The sequence below is a fragment of the Aquarana catesbeiana genome, linkage group LG08, assembly GCF_042186555.1.
Source record: "Aquarana catesbeiana isolate 2022-GZ linkage group LG08, ASM4218655v1, whole genome shotgun sequence".
NCBI classification, from domain to species: Eukaryota; Metazoa; Chordata; class Amphibia; order Anura; family Ranidae; genus Aquarana; species Aquarana catesbeiana.
The window spans coordinates 18,401,216-18,415,335 of record NC_133331.1 but is presented as its reverse complement, the minus strand read 5'-3'; the positions used below and the strand labels follow the sequence as shown (position 1 = coordinate 18,415,335).

Below are 14,120 nucleotides of genomic sequence, written 5' to 3'. Positions count from 1 at the left end.
GGCGGAGCCCGGTGGCAAATTCAAAAAGTACAAAATAAATAACACATACAGTGCTCTGTAATCTTACAGATTACATTACTGTATCAAATCATTTCACCTCCTCGTTGTCCCCAGTGCTTTGTCCAGTGCCCTGCAGGCAGTTTTATATGAAATATACTGTTCTTTCTGCCTGAAAACTGGAGATTGTCCATAGCAACCAAAAAGTGTCCCTTTACGTCAAAAGTGGTTTTAGACCAGCTAGAAAACAGTGATAATAAATTAGAACGCTTGCAGAATTGAGCGCTAGTGACTCGTGGGGAAATTAATTTTATTATTATTATTATTATTATATTATTATTTTTTATAATTATTTATATTTATTATTATATTATAATTTATGATTTTGTGTTTCAAACTTTATCATACCCGGGATATCTACTAGACTCTTGGTGGACAGATATAAGTGTGTTATTGTAATTGTACCGCTTTGAGACGCAAAAATCTGAAAGTGTCCCTTTACGTCAAAAGTGGTTTTAGACCAGCTAGAAAACAGCGATAATAAATTAGAACACTTGCAGAATTGAGCGATAGTGAATTGTGGGGAAATTCATTTTTTTATTATTTATTAAATTATTTTTTATAATTATTTATATTTATTTATTATATTATAATTTATGATTTTGTGTTTCAGACTTTATCATACCCGGGATATCTACTAGACTCTTGTTTGGACAGATATAAGTGTGTTATTGCTAAGAATTACAGGCCTACAATATAAAACACCAAATTTCTATGCAAAATAATTGTACCCCTTTGAGACGCAAAAATTTGACATAATCAAACCGCCAGGGAGGCTACGCCATCCAGGACTTTTGTTCGGTCTTTTAAATGTATTTCCCAATGGGATGCACTGGATAATACCTTTATTTAATATGCTCTTAAAAGCAAACCCATCTCACCTCCGTGTTCTTTGTTTCTAAGATTTTATCCCAATTTATATCTTCTAGCAAGGTTCATAGTTTAGGGAAGTTGGCTCTTTCTAAATTCAGTGTCTTTGTTTTCTCCTTATGTTTCCTATTTATGTGATTTGTTCTGAAGCCAATTGACCTGTGATCGCTGTTTCCTAAATTGCCCCGTATTACCACATCCGTGATCAGGTCTGTATTGTTGGTAATCAGTATATCTAGTAACGCCTTGTTTCTAGTTGGCACGTCTACCATCTGACCCATAAAATTGTCCTGCAAGACATTTAGGAATTGGCGAGCCTTAGACGAATGCGTGGGTCCCTCTGCCCAGTCTATGTCTGTTTTATTTTATTTATTATTACATTATTATTTTTTATAACTATTTATAGTTATTTATTATATTATAATTTATGATTTCATGTTTCAAAATTTATCATACCCGGGATTTCTACTAGACTCTTGTTTGGACAGATTTAAGTGTCTTATTACTAAGAATTACAGGCCTACAACATAAAACGCCAAATTTCTATGCAAAACAATGTACCGCTTTGAGATTCAAAAAATCTGACATAATCATACCGCCAGGGAGGCTAAACCAATTTACTTCTTTATTAGCAATAAAAACTGACAGGGGTTCTAACTCTTCTCCACTGTATCCATCCCACTAGATATCTCGTGAGATAAATACTACATGCGGTATTTTAGAAGCGTCTTTTAGTGAATGCCAAATTAGTTTTTTGAAAAATGCTATGCTGTATCTTACCACATTTAAAGTGGGGTTCCACCCAAAAAAACAAAAATACCTCAAAAATTCTAAAAAAAAACCAAAAAAACATTTGGATATTTTTTTTTTTCACTTACCTCTAAATGCCTGTTGCTAGGGGGTCCCTCATAGTCTGCCCCTTCCAGTGCCTGGGCTGGTGACATCACTTCCCCCTCGGCACAGGAAGGGCTCAGCTCTGCTCCCTCCCTCCTGTCAATCATCTGGGACCCATTACAGGTCCCAGGTGATTGAGCGGCCAATCACGGCCCGGCACCCACAGTTGAAATGCCGGCGCCGACGAGCGGAGGGGGGGGGACGAGCGGGGCATCGATCCCCCGCATCGCTGGACCCAGGGACAGGTAAGTGTCCAATTAAAAGTCAGCAGCTGCAGTATTTGTAGCTGCTGACTTTTAATTTTTTTTTTTTTTTTGATGGCCCCCCTGGGTGGAACTCCTCTTTAAGGAGGTAGATGCTGCTGTGAATGGAGCCCACTGTTGCCAATGGAGGAGTTAGCAACAGGAATGACAGAGACAAGGGAGATAGAAAAGAAAAGCAAGAGAGATGACAGGACAAACTCTGCTGCCAGGGAAACACAAGAGAGTTAAACTTATATGGATAGTGTTTTATCTGATCTTTTCTCTATCATTGACAGATAGGTCACTTGATGACCTCCAATGGCTTCCGGTTCCATCTCTATGCCGATGACACCCAAATCTATCGCTTTTCTCCTCACCTCACTCCTTCAGTCTCCTCTCTCATTACTAACATACTGACATATCAGCATGGATGTCGCACCACTTCCTTAAACTAAATCTCTCTCATACTGAGTTTGTAATATTCCCCCCCCCCCACATACCCTCCTCCATGACTTTTCCATCAAGATCAATAATACAACTATCAGTCTCTCCAAGGGTACTTAGTGTAATTCTAGACTCTGACTTGTCTTTTCAGCCTCAAATCCAATCCTTGTTAAAGGCTTGTAGACTTCACCTCTGTAACATCTCTAAAATTCGCCCCTTTTTAACAAATGAAGCCACCAAGCTCCTCATTCATTGTTGCTTTTATTAGCGAATCAAACTTGGATGAGGAAAAGAGACATGAGATGCCCAAAGGATAAATCTTGCTTAATGGAAATAAAGTTGGTTGAAATCTAAATTGACAGTCTCTTCTGCTTCACATCTCCTCCAGCACACTACTTGAGATCACTTGCTTTCCTCCACTGTCCAATTCTAGATTTACGGTCACCGTAAGCACATGGCTAGGCCTCACTCTGAATAAGTCCTAACATTTTACTAGTAGCCTTTTGCAGGCGGGGGTCTGCAGTCCCCTTAGTTGTAGTAACCATTCTAGATGAAAAGAATAATTGTACTAACTTATACTTGTTGGACTACTGCTCTCAGAAAGTCCATTGCAAATCCTGCCAAACCTCCTGGCTGCAGCAACTTGACTTCAACACACCACAGTCTCTTCTGCTTCACATCCAATCCTGGCATGTCTCTCCCAGAGCTTCTCACTGTGCTTTTCACTCGCTGACCCCGGCATGGATCCCTCCTGAATGACTTGGCCAGCAGTGCTCCCAACTGTCCTCCTCCTGCTATATAGGAGGCCTGCCCCCTGCCAATCCTATTTGGGGATTGGTCAGGGCTCCCAGATATGCTCCATGCCACTCTCATCCTCTGCTCTGCCTCCTTTTCAGAATCTTCTCACTGGAAACAAAGGAGGCACCAGAGAGCTGAAGCACATGTCAGTTACCTGCTGCTATACTAAACCACTCCCCTGCCCCCAGATCAAAAACAAACAGGCCTAGCTCACAGCTAGGTCTGCCTAAATTTACCTGCACTGGCAGTATACACAAAGCACTACTCTAGTACCTGCTTACCTAAGGTAGAGGGTGCTACACAGGATTTACAGTATATAGCACCAACAGTGTATGCAGCGCTTTACAATATAAAGGAAGACAATACAGTTACAACACAATAAAAGACAAGAGGATTGGGAGGGCCCTGCTTAATTGTTCATACAGTGAGGAAAAAAAGTATTTGATCTCCTGCTGATTTTGTGCGTTTGCCCACTGACAAAGAAATGATCAGTCTATCATTTTAATGGCAGGTTTATTTTAACAGTGAGAGACAGAAAAACAACAAAAATATCCAGAAAAACACATTTCAAAAAACGTATAAATTGATTTACATTTTAATGAGTGAAATAAGTATTTGACCCCTTCGCAAAACATGACTTAGTACTTGGTGTCAAAACCCTTGTTGGCAATCACAGAGGTCAGACGTTTCTTGTATGCCCACTCACTGTAAGAGTCTACAATCTAATAGGGTGGGGCAAGTGGTGCGAAAGGTTATAACTGTGAGGGATGAGCTGATGGAAGAGATAAAAGTTCAGTTAGTTGGAGGCGTGATAGGCTTTCCTGAAGAGAAGTGTTTTCAGGGATCGCCTAAAGGCAGCCATAGTAGGAGATAACCGGAAAGATTGGGGTAGTGAGTTCGAGAGGATTGGAGAGGCTCTGGAGAAGTCTTGAAAGGAGGTGACAAGAGAGCTAGAAAGGAGGAGGTCTTAAGAGGAGTGGCCTGCAAAAGGCTACTAGTAAAATGTTAGGACTTATTCAGAGTGAGGCCTAGCCATGTGCTTACGGTGACCGTAAATCTAGAATTGGACAGTGGAGGAAAGCAAGTGATCTCAAGTAGTGTGCTGGAGGAGATGTGAAGCAGAAGAGACTGTCAATTTAGATTTCAACCAACTTTATTTCCATTAAGCAAGATTTATCCTTTGGGCATCTCATGTCTCTTTTCCTCATCCAAGTTTGATTCGCTAATAAAAGCAACAAAAACAAGCAAGAGACTGGAGAAAGTGTCTAAAATGGATGTCAGACCAGCAGGGTGATGTGTGGATGCTGAAACATGCAACGACCCCACGGGGGCACCACTACACCTGTATAATAATAATAATGGTACAAAAAGAGAGAGAATGGCCCATTCCTACAGAGACTAGGTTGCGAGTACCTGTGTATTGTCTTGTTGAGTACCTGTGTATTGTATTGTTGAGTATTAGTGTCAGGAAGCTAGTTGTTAGGTAATTTGGACAGGGTATAATCCCCAATCCTCATTAAATTAATAGGTATGATGCCCGGTGGGTGTGGAGATGTGACTCGGTGTACATCTTGCGACATGTATGCGTTCCTTGATCATCTGATCGACGGAGAATACTGCTGTGCAAAATGTAGGCACATTGTTTCCCTGGAAGCCCAGGTTCTGAATCTAGGGAAGCAACTGTCAGCACTGAGAAGACCCTCCATACTAAAGGAAGCCGGGAACGCAGGGGCCAGCACAGAGGTGGGTGGAGACAAAGAGGTGCAGGCACTAGAAACGAGTAGATGGGTGACAGTCAGGAAGGATAGAGGGGGAGGTGCCAGGGAGGCCGATCCAGGGCTGGAGCATCCCAATAAGTACGCTCCATTGAGTAACATCGATGAAACCGGTCAGGGACCAGCACTGCTGGAGCTAAGGGACTCTCCTAGCTGCCAGGGGAAAAACTCCTCCAGTGAGAGTGGGGTGGGGGAAGCGAAGGGAAAGGATAGACAGATTATGGTGGTAGGGGACTCAATATTTAGAAGGACAGAGAGGGCAATCTGTGACAAAGACCCGAAGCGCCGAACTGTATGCTGTCTACCGGGCACATCACGGATCTGGTGGACAGCTTACTGGGAGGGGCTGGGGAAGACCCGGCTGTCATGATGCACGTTGGCACCAATGACAAAGTCAGGGGCAGATGGAGTGTCCTAAAGAACGATTTTAGGGACTTGGGAGCTAAATTGAGGAAAAGGACCTCCAAGGTAGTATTCTCAGGAATACTACCGGTACATCGAGCCACACCAGAAAGGCAGAGGGAGATTAGGGAAGTAAACAAGTGACTGAGGAGCTGGTTTAGTAAGGAGGGGTTTCTGGAGAACTGGGCGGACTTCTCAGTCAGTCACCAGTTCTGTAGAAGGGACGGACTGCACCTAAATGAGAAGGGTGCAGATGTGCTGGGAGTGAAGATGGCTGAAAAGTTAGAAGGGTTTTTAAACTAGGCGAAGGGGGGAGGGTCCAGAGGTAGAGATAGTCAGCAAAGAACATATTCCAGAGGGTAGTATTGGGGGCATTAGTGGTAGGTTGACTAAAGCACATAAACCCGAGGTAAGTATAATAACAAATCCTATTTGTGATCTCGGAACACCAAATAAGAGGACAGTATTCGACTGGTCTAGACTACGTGGCATGTTCACCAATGCCAGGAGCTTGGCGGACACGATGGGTGAACTAGATATACTGTTGAACGAGGAGGATTTAAATTTTGTGGGAATTTCAGAGACCCGGTTCAGCAGCTCTCATGATTGGCTAGCAACCATTCAAGGGTATTCCCTTCATCGCAGGGATAGAGGGTAAAAAAGGGGGAGGGATATGCCTATATATCAAGAATAATTTACAAGTGAATGTGAGAGATTACATCAATAAGGGAGCTAGGGAGGAGGTGGAATCCTGATGGGTATAGCTCCAAAGGGATGAAGCTAAGGGGAAAAATACTGGGAGTATGCTATAGGCCACCTAACCTAAGAGAGGAGGGGGAGACGGACCACCTATCACAATTTGGATTAGTAGCAAGGGTGGGAAGTGTTATCATAATGTTGGATTTTAATTATCCAGACATAGACTGGGCGGAGGGACCCACGCATTCGTCTAAGGTTCGCCAATTCCTAAATGTCTTGCAGGACAATTTTATGGGTCAGATGGTAGATGTGCCAACTAGAAACAAGGCGTTACTAGATATACTGATTACCAACAATACAGACCTGATCACGGATGTGGTAATTTAGGAAACAGCGATCACAGGTCAATTGGCTTCAGTACAAATCACACAAATAGGAAACATAAGGGGAACACAAAGACACTGAATTTCAAAAGAGCCAACTTCCCTAAGCAAAGAACCTTGCTAGAATATATAAATGGGGATAAAATCTTAGAAACAAAGAACACGGAGGTGAGATGGGTTTGCTTTTAAGAGCATATTAAATAAAGGTATTAGCCAGTGCATCCCATTGGGAAATACATTTAAAAGACTGAACAAAAGTCCTGGATGGCGTAGCCTCCCTTGCGGTATGATTATGTCAAATTTTTGCGTCTCAAAGCGGTACAATTATTTTGCATAGAAATTTGGTGTTTTATATTGTAGGCCTGTAATTCTTAGCAATAACACACTTATATCTGTTCAAACAAGAGTCTAGAAGATATGCCGGGTATGATAAAGTCTGAAACACAAAATCATAAATTATAATGTAATAAATAAATATAAATAATTATAAAAAAATAATAATATAATAAATAATAATAAAATTAATTTCCCCACGATTCACTATAGCTCAATTCTGCAAATGTTCTAATTTATTATCGCTGTTTTCTAGCTGGTCTAAAACCACTTTTGACGTAAAGGGACACTTTTTGGTTGCTATGGACAATCTCCAGTTTCCAGGCAGAAAGAACAGTATATATAATGAAAACTGCATGGACAAACCACTAGAGACAAAAGGGATGTGAAATAATTTCATACAGTACTATAATCTGTAATCTGTACTGTGTACTGTGTGTGTTATGATTTTTAATTTTTTTGAATTTGCCGCTGGACTCCACCCCCGTGCATTACGACGCTCGCAGGGAATGGAGCCCGGCACACAGAGGCTTCGGGTGGAGGACACAGCCCGCAGACACAGCGGAGGGACATCTCAGGATCCTGGGGACAAGGTAAGTATACCGCACCAGGATCCTGCAATGCAATCCCGAGTGTGGCTCAGGGTTACCGCTAATGGTACTGAAATTTAACCAATGTAAGAATGCATATAAAAGCAAAGGAGAAGACCTTTTACAAAGAATGCAACAAGATATGTAAGGGTGCAATTAGGGCAGCTAAGATAGACACATAGCGGAGGAGAGCAAAAAGAATCCGAAGAAATTCTTTAAGTAGACAGAATTAGAAATAGACTAGGGAAACATAATAATATGGACAAAGGTAGCTGTGTCATAATCCAGATACACCACGTCTACGGGCCTTCCTTTATCTAGATGGCAACTCACCTCCTCATAGAAGGTTAATAGATTGGTTTGGCAAGAACGATTCTTCATGAATCCATGCTGATTACTGCTAATGATACCGTTCTTATTACTAAAATCTTGTATATAGTCCCTTATCATCCCCTCCAAGAGTTTACATACTATTGATGTTAGGCTAACTGGTCTGTAATTCCCAGGGATGTATTTTGGGCCCTTTTTAAATATTGGTGCTACATTGGCTTTTCTCCAATCAGCTGGTACCATTCCAGTCAGTAGACTGTCTGTAAAAATTAGGAACAACGGTCTGGCAATCACTTGACTGAGTTCCCTAAGTACCCTCGGATGCAAGCCATCTGGTCCCGGTGATTTATTAATGTTAAGTTTCTCAAGTCTAATTTAAATTCTGTCCTCTGTTAACCATGGAGGTGCTTCCTGTGTTGTGTCATGAGGATAAACACTGCAGTTTTGGTTACTGAAGCCCCCCAATTCACTTGTGAAGACTGAGGAGAAGAATAAATTCAATACCTTCACCATCTCCCCATCCTTTGTAACCAGATGTCCTTCCTCATTCTTTATGGGGCCAATATGGTCTGTCCTCCCTTTTTTACTGTTTACATAAAAAATTTCTTGGGATTTTTTTGCTCTCCTCCGCTATGCGTCTTTCATGTTCTATCTTAGCTGACCTAATTGCACCCTTACATTTCTTGTTGCATTCTTTATAAAGTCTGAATGCTGAGGATGATCCCTCAACCTTTTATTTTTTGAAGGCCTTCTCCTTTGCTTTTATATGCATTTTTACATTGGAGTTAAGCCATCCAGGACTTTTGTTCGCTCTTTTAAATTTATTACCCAATGGGATACATTGGCGAATGCCCTTATTTAATATGCTCTTAAAGCAAACCCATCTCTCCTCCGTATTCTTTGTTCCTAATATTTTATCCCAATTTATGCCTTTTAGCAAGGTTTGTAGTTTAGGGAAGTTGGCTCTTTTGAAATTCAGTGTCTTTGTATTCCCTTTATGTTTCCTGTTTGTGTGATTTATACTTAAACTAATTGACCCGTGATCGCTGTTACCTAAATTGCCCCGTATTTCCACATCCGTGATCAGGTCTGTATTGTTGGTAATCAGTAGATCCAGTAATGTTTTGTTTCTTGTTGGTGCGTCTACCATCTGACCCATAAAATTGACCTGCAAGACATTAAGGAACTGGCAAGCCTTAAATGAATGCGCGGTTCCCTCCGCCTAGTTTCTGTCTGGATAATTAAAATCCCCCATTATAATAACACTTCCCATCCTTGCTGCTAATCCAAATTGTGATAGGAGATCCGTCTCCACTTCCTCCCTCAGGTTAGGGGGCCTATAGCATACTCCCAGTATTATTTTCCCCTTAGCTTCATCCCTTTGGAGCTCTACCTATAAGGATTCCACCTCCTCCCTAGCTCCCTCAGTGATGTCATCTCTCACATTCACTTGTACATTATTCTTGATATATAGGCATACCCCCCCCCCTTTTTTTTACCCTCTCTATCCTTGCGGTATAGGGTATACCCTTGAATGTTTGCCAGCCAATCATGAGAGCTGTTGAACTAGGTCTCTGAAATTCCCACAAAATCCAAATCCTCCTCGTACAACAGTATCTCTAGTTCACCCATCTTGTCCGCCATGCTCCTGGCATTGGTGAACATGCCACATAGTTTAGACTGGTCGCATATTGTCCTCGTATTGGGTGTTTCGAGATTGCAACTAGGACTTGCTACTATACTCACCTTGTGTTTTTGTGCTTTGGTTAACCTACCACTAATGCCCCCAATACTACCCTCTGGAATATCTTCCACGCTGGCTATCTCTGCCTCTGAACCCTCCCCCCCATTGCCTAGTTTAAAAAGCCCTCTAACTTTTTGGCCATCTTCATTCCCAGCAGATCTGCACCCTCCTCATTTAGGTGCAGTCCGTTCCTTCTATAGTACCGGTTACCGACTGAGAATTTGGCCCAGTCCTCCAGGAACCCAAACCTCTCCTTACTACACCAGCTCTTCAGCCACTTGTTTACTTCCCTAATCTCCCTCTGCCTTTCTGGTGTGGCTCGATGTACCGGTAGTATTCATGAGAATACTACCTTGGAGGTCCTTTTCGTCAATTTAGCTCCTAAGTCCCTAAAATCGTTCTTTATGACACTCCCATCTGCCTCTGACTTTGTCATTGGTACCAACGTGCACCAATGTATTTTTTTAACCTCAAGGAGGTTGTTTGGTGTTGGTGTCCCTTGTTAATTTGACATTGTATTTTTGAAATGTACCTGCCTACTCACAAACTGTCCTTTTTGAAGTAAAACACATAGGTGAAAAAAAAAGCCATTTATTATGGGTTATAACCAAATAAAGAGGAAGGCAACACTGGATAAACTGGTGATATTGGCGAAGCCTTTGTACCACAGGGCACACATCAACTATTTTACAGCCAAAATTGGTAGCATGAGGAGTCCATATAATAGTGAGCACAACCCGGTCCAGGACTCTGAGAGATCAGGAACAGCAGCAGATGACATATATGTCCCCAGGCTGTGGTCTTACAACAGCCTGCATCTTTGTCAGACCAGACTGAACCCAGGCCATCACTTTCCTTCCTTCCACGCTTTCCAAGGTTCCTTCCACGCTACCTTCCAGGCTTGCTTCCAGGTTGTGGCTCTGGTGTTGGAGCTGTGGCAGGAGGTGGAGGAGGAGGACGATGGTCAAACTCACAAACCTGGCTTTGGCTTGTGAGTTCGCCCCTCAACCCCTTATTTAGATAACTTCCTCACAGAAGAGGCATTGGCCCTCCTCCATTTCCTGCATTTTGCAGGCTGCCACTCAGGCATAGTCCTCTTGGAGACTGGGGGGGTTCTGAGGGCTGCAGTAGTCTGCCGAAATAGCCCAAGTGCTGCCTCCTCCAGGTTCCTCCCCTTCCTGGGCCTTTTTTTTTTAAGGCGGTGGGGAGGGACCTGGGATTCGGTCAGGCTACTGGGCCCGGCCACCTCCTGGCTGCCACTTACCCACGTCACCTCCTGGCTGCCACTTTCCACAGCCTCCTCCTGGCTGAGGCTTTCCTGTGTATGAAAATGGGACATAGTTTTAGTTTTTGGTTCATCAATCACACACAATTTTCAGCTCATGACTGTTGCAAATTGAATGTTAATAAATAGAAAAGACTATCATTCTGACCCCAGCATTTTTCATTCATGTCCCAATCATTTGTGGCCACTATTGTCTATTGATATGTAAAACACTTTGTTAAATCAGAAATTAGAGATCAATAATAACATCTAGTTAACATCATTCATTTTTTGACAAGAAATATGTTGAACAATGCTATACCTGGCTCAAGCTGGGCTCCTCCACATCTTCCTGGCTGGAAGGCCCAGGTTGGACGTTGGAAGCCTCAGCTGGAGTGGAAGGAAGCGTTGAAGGAAGACTGGAGAGTGCTGGCCTGGGTTCCCTCTGGTCTGACAGAAAATGCAGTCTGTCATAGTACCACAGCCTGGGTACATAAATGTCATCTGCTGCAGCTCCTTCTTGCGCTCCCTATTATAAGTGCTTCTCATGCTACCAATTGTGGCCTTCAAATAGTTGATGGTTGCCGTGGGGATCTGCGGCTTCACTAATTCCAACAATTGATCCAGCGCTGCCCGCCTCTTTCTTTTATTGGTATAAAAGATGTGGTTTACCTGCAACAGACAGGGCAGCTCCCTGTACATATCAATGAATATGGGGATAAAGTCCTGATCATTCAATAGATCCATTTTCTCTGCAAGACACAACACAAAACAAAAACTATAATGTCAGGCTAAACTCTCCTAATATTGTCCCAATATAGGCCTCAATCTACAAGCAGTATAGGCCCAAGTTAAAATTGTACCTTCGTTATCACGATCGATGCTTCCGCTACTGCTTCTACTGCTGCTACTGCTCACAGATCGTACGTACAATGCATGCGTGTTACGCTTTATATACACTGCGCATGCGTGAAACTCCACCCACCCCTGACCTTCTATCTAGTATTTTCCTTTTGTAAATAACACCCATAGTGCTTTATAATTTGCAACAATCAAGCCATTTTCGTCCCTCCCAAAAATTAATTCATGGTTTCAGTTTAAAATACAAATTTATTTAAAAAATGTTTCTTAAACATTTTCTGGCATATCAATGGCCCCCCTACCCGCAAATTACTCCATATATTTTAGATGGTTGCTTTGGGGGGGGCAAGCCAGGATGGCCAGCTTCAAGTGCCGTCAGGGTTTAGTCTTGATATCCGGCCTCAGGCTCAACTGAGGCCACATAGTACAAAGAATTTCTCCTTAAAAAGTTGTGGAGAATGCAGCATGCAAGGATTATATGGTTAAGTTTACATTCTGCCATGTTGATTGGCGTAAGGAATAGGCAGAAACGGCTGGCCATTATCCCGAAAGCATTCTCCATCACTCTTCTGGCTCTGGCCAGCCGGTAGTTAAAAACCCTCTAGTCTGGGGTGAAGGTCCTCATCGGGAGCAGCTGCATCAGGTGATCACCCAGCCCAAATGCTTCATCAGCGACAAAGACGAACGGCAGACCAGTCACGTTGTCTTCCGGAGGTGGCAATCCCAAGCCACCACTCTGGAGCCGTCCATATAACTCGGTCTGGGCTATGACTTCACCATCCGACATCCGGCCATTCTTCCTCACGTCCACATAGAGAAACTCATATGTTGCCGACACCACCGCCAACATCACAATACTATTGAACCCCTTGTAGTTGTAATAGTATGACCCCGAGTTGGGGGGTGGGACGATGTGGACGTGTTTCCCATCAATTGCCCCTCCGCAGTTGGGAAAGTCCCACCGCTGGGCAAATTAGGAAGCCACAGTCTGCCATTCCTGTGGTGTTGAAGGAAACTGTGGAGTGAAACAAAAAAAAAATTGTACTTTTGCACATAACATTGCAAGCAGATTAGACATAAACATTCTTGGCCAACATCAGTATAACATTTATTTGAATGAGTATTTAAAGAAAAATAGCGTAGTGTAAAATGGCGGGGGGAGATGTTTTGGACAGGTAACCGTCTCCACTTCCTTGAGAGCTGAATGTATACATAATAATGTGTGTTACTTTGGCCAGCCCCTCCTTACTCACACTATTGACAGCCCACTGGACAGATAAGAAGTGTCATAATACAAAAATATGAATACACACTGTACAAATTGAAGCACATTTTTACATTCTGCAATTACCTATCAAGATAATAGGAGAACAAAACTTTAAACAGTACCATTTGAAAGTATTCAGGCAGGCCCTTGCACTATATGCTTTGGGGGATTTGTAAGAGGTAGGTATAGTGTGTATGGGTTTGGCAAAGTCAGCAGAGGATTGGTATCGGTTGACTTAGCGGCTGGGGGGGAGGGAGGGTTACGAGAAATACAAACTCACAAGCACAAACCGAAGAGCAGTAACGATCTGAAAAACACGAGGCTGAAAAGCACGAATAGTCTCTCACCAAACTTCTACTAACACGAGATTAGCAGATGGAGCCCAAAGGGTGGCGCACTGGCTATTGAACTTCCTCTTCCGCTTATCAGGATGCTGGAGAGAGGAGGAGAGAACATGAAGAGATGACTCTTTTTCGCCAGCACCCAAATCCTGCCCTCCCCATTATCAGGATGCTGGAGAGAGGAGAAAACAAGAGATTACATTTTTACTTTCACTTTGACCAGAGCTCTCTGCTCTGCTATTGGCTGCTGCAGGATTTGCAAGGACTGTGATTGGGCAGGACAGGGACAGGGGGAGTGGCGAGCTCGTCAACAGTGCACAAGAACACAGACACCAATAACAGATCAGAGAGTGCAGCATGAAGGGTAAGTCGCAAATATTTATTGTGTGCTGCTGACTGTGCCCCCTGTGCTGCCTGTACATTTTAGTGGGACTTTATTTATCTCCTTCTTCTTGGATGGGACACCCTTAGGCTGGCTAGCTGTCTATAATTGATTTGCATTGTGAAAATGGATGACTCTGTGGGTGCAAATGGGTTACATTTTGGAGAGCCCGCTGCCCGCCTCTTCACTATGTAACTCTCATCCTCATCCATTTTCACAATGCAACTCAATCATCTTCATCCACACCCAGCATCTACTCCATCCCTCCAGTCTCCACAACACACTCATTCCCACCCACGCCGAGCACCATCCATCTCAGTCCTGCTAGCAGCATCTTTGGAGCGCTGAAGGAGCGGGGTGTATACCGCTCCTCCACTGCTCCTGCCCATTGAAATGAATGGGGCAGCGCGGCTATACCGCCGCTGGCATAGCGCTGCTGCAGCA

At 43.2% G+C, this 14,120-nt stretch overlaps 1 protein-coding gene across 2 annotated transcripts in view; it reads left to right on the top strand.

The window, feature by feature from the left end:
- Positions 1 to 14,120, top strand: part of LOC141105617 (C-type lectin domain family 2 member A-like) — a 94,682-nt gene that overhangs the window by 33,042 nt on the left and 47,520 nt on the right. Inside the window, exon 1 of one of the 2 annotated variants that reach the window (XM_073595571.1) lies at positions 13,588 to 13,658. The exons of the other annotated variant lie outside the window; for it this stretch is intronic. Within the exon in view, the coding sequence (XP_073451672.1) occupies positions 13,652 to 13,658 (7 nt within the window). The 5' untranslated portion in view covers positions 13,588 to 13,651. Of the gene's footprint in view, positions 1 to 13,587; positions 13,659 to 14,120 lie in introns of those variants that run through there. 2 annotated transcript variants of the gene reach the window in all.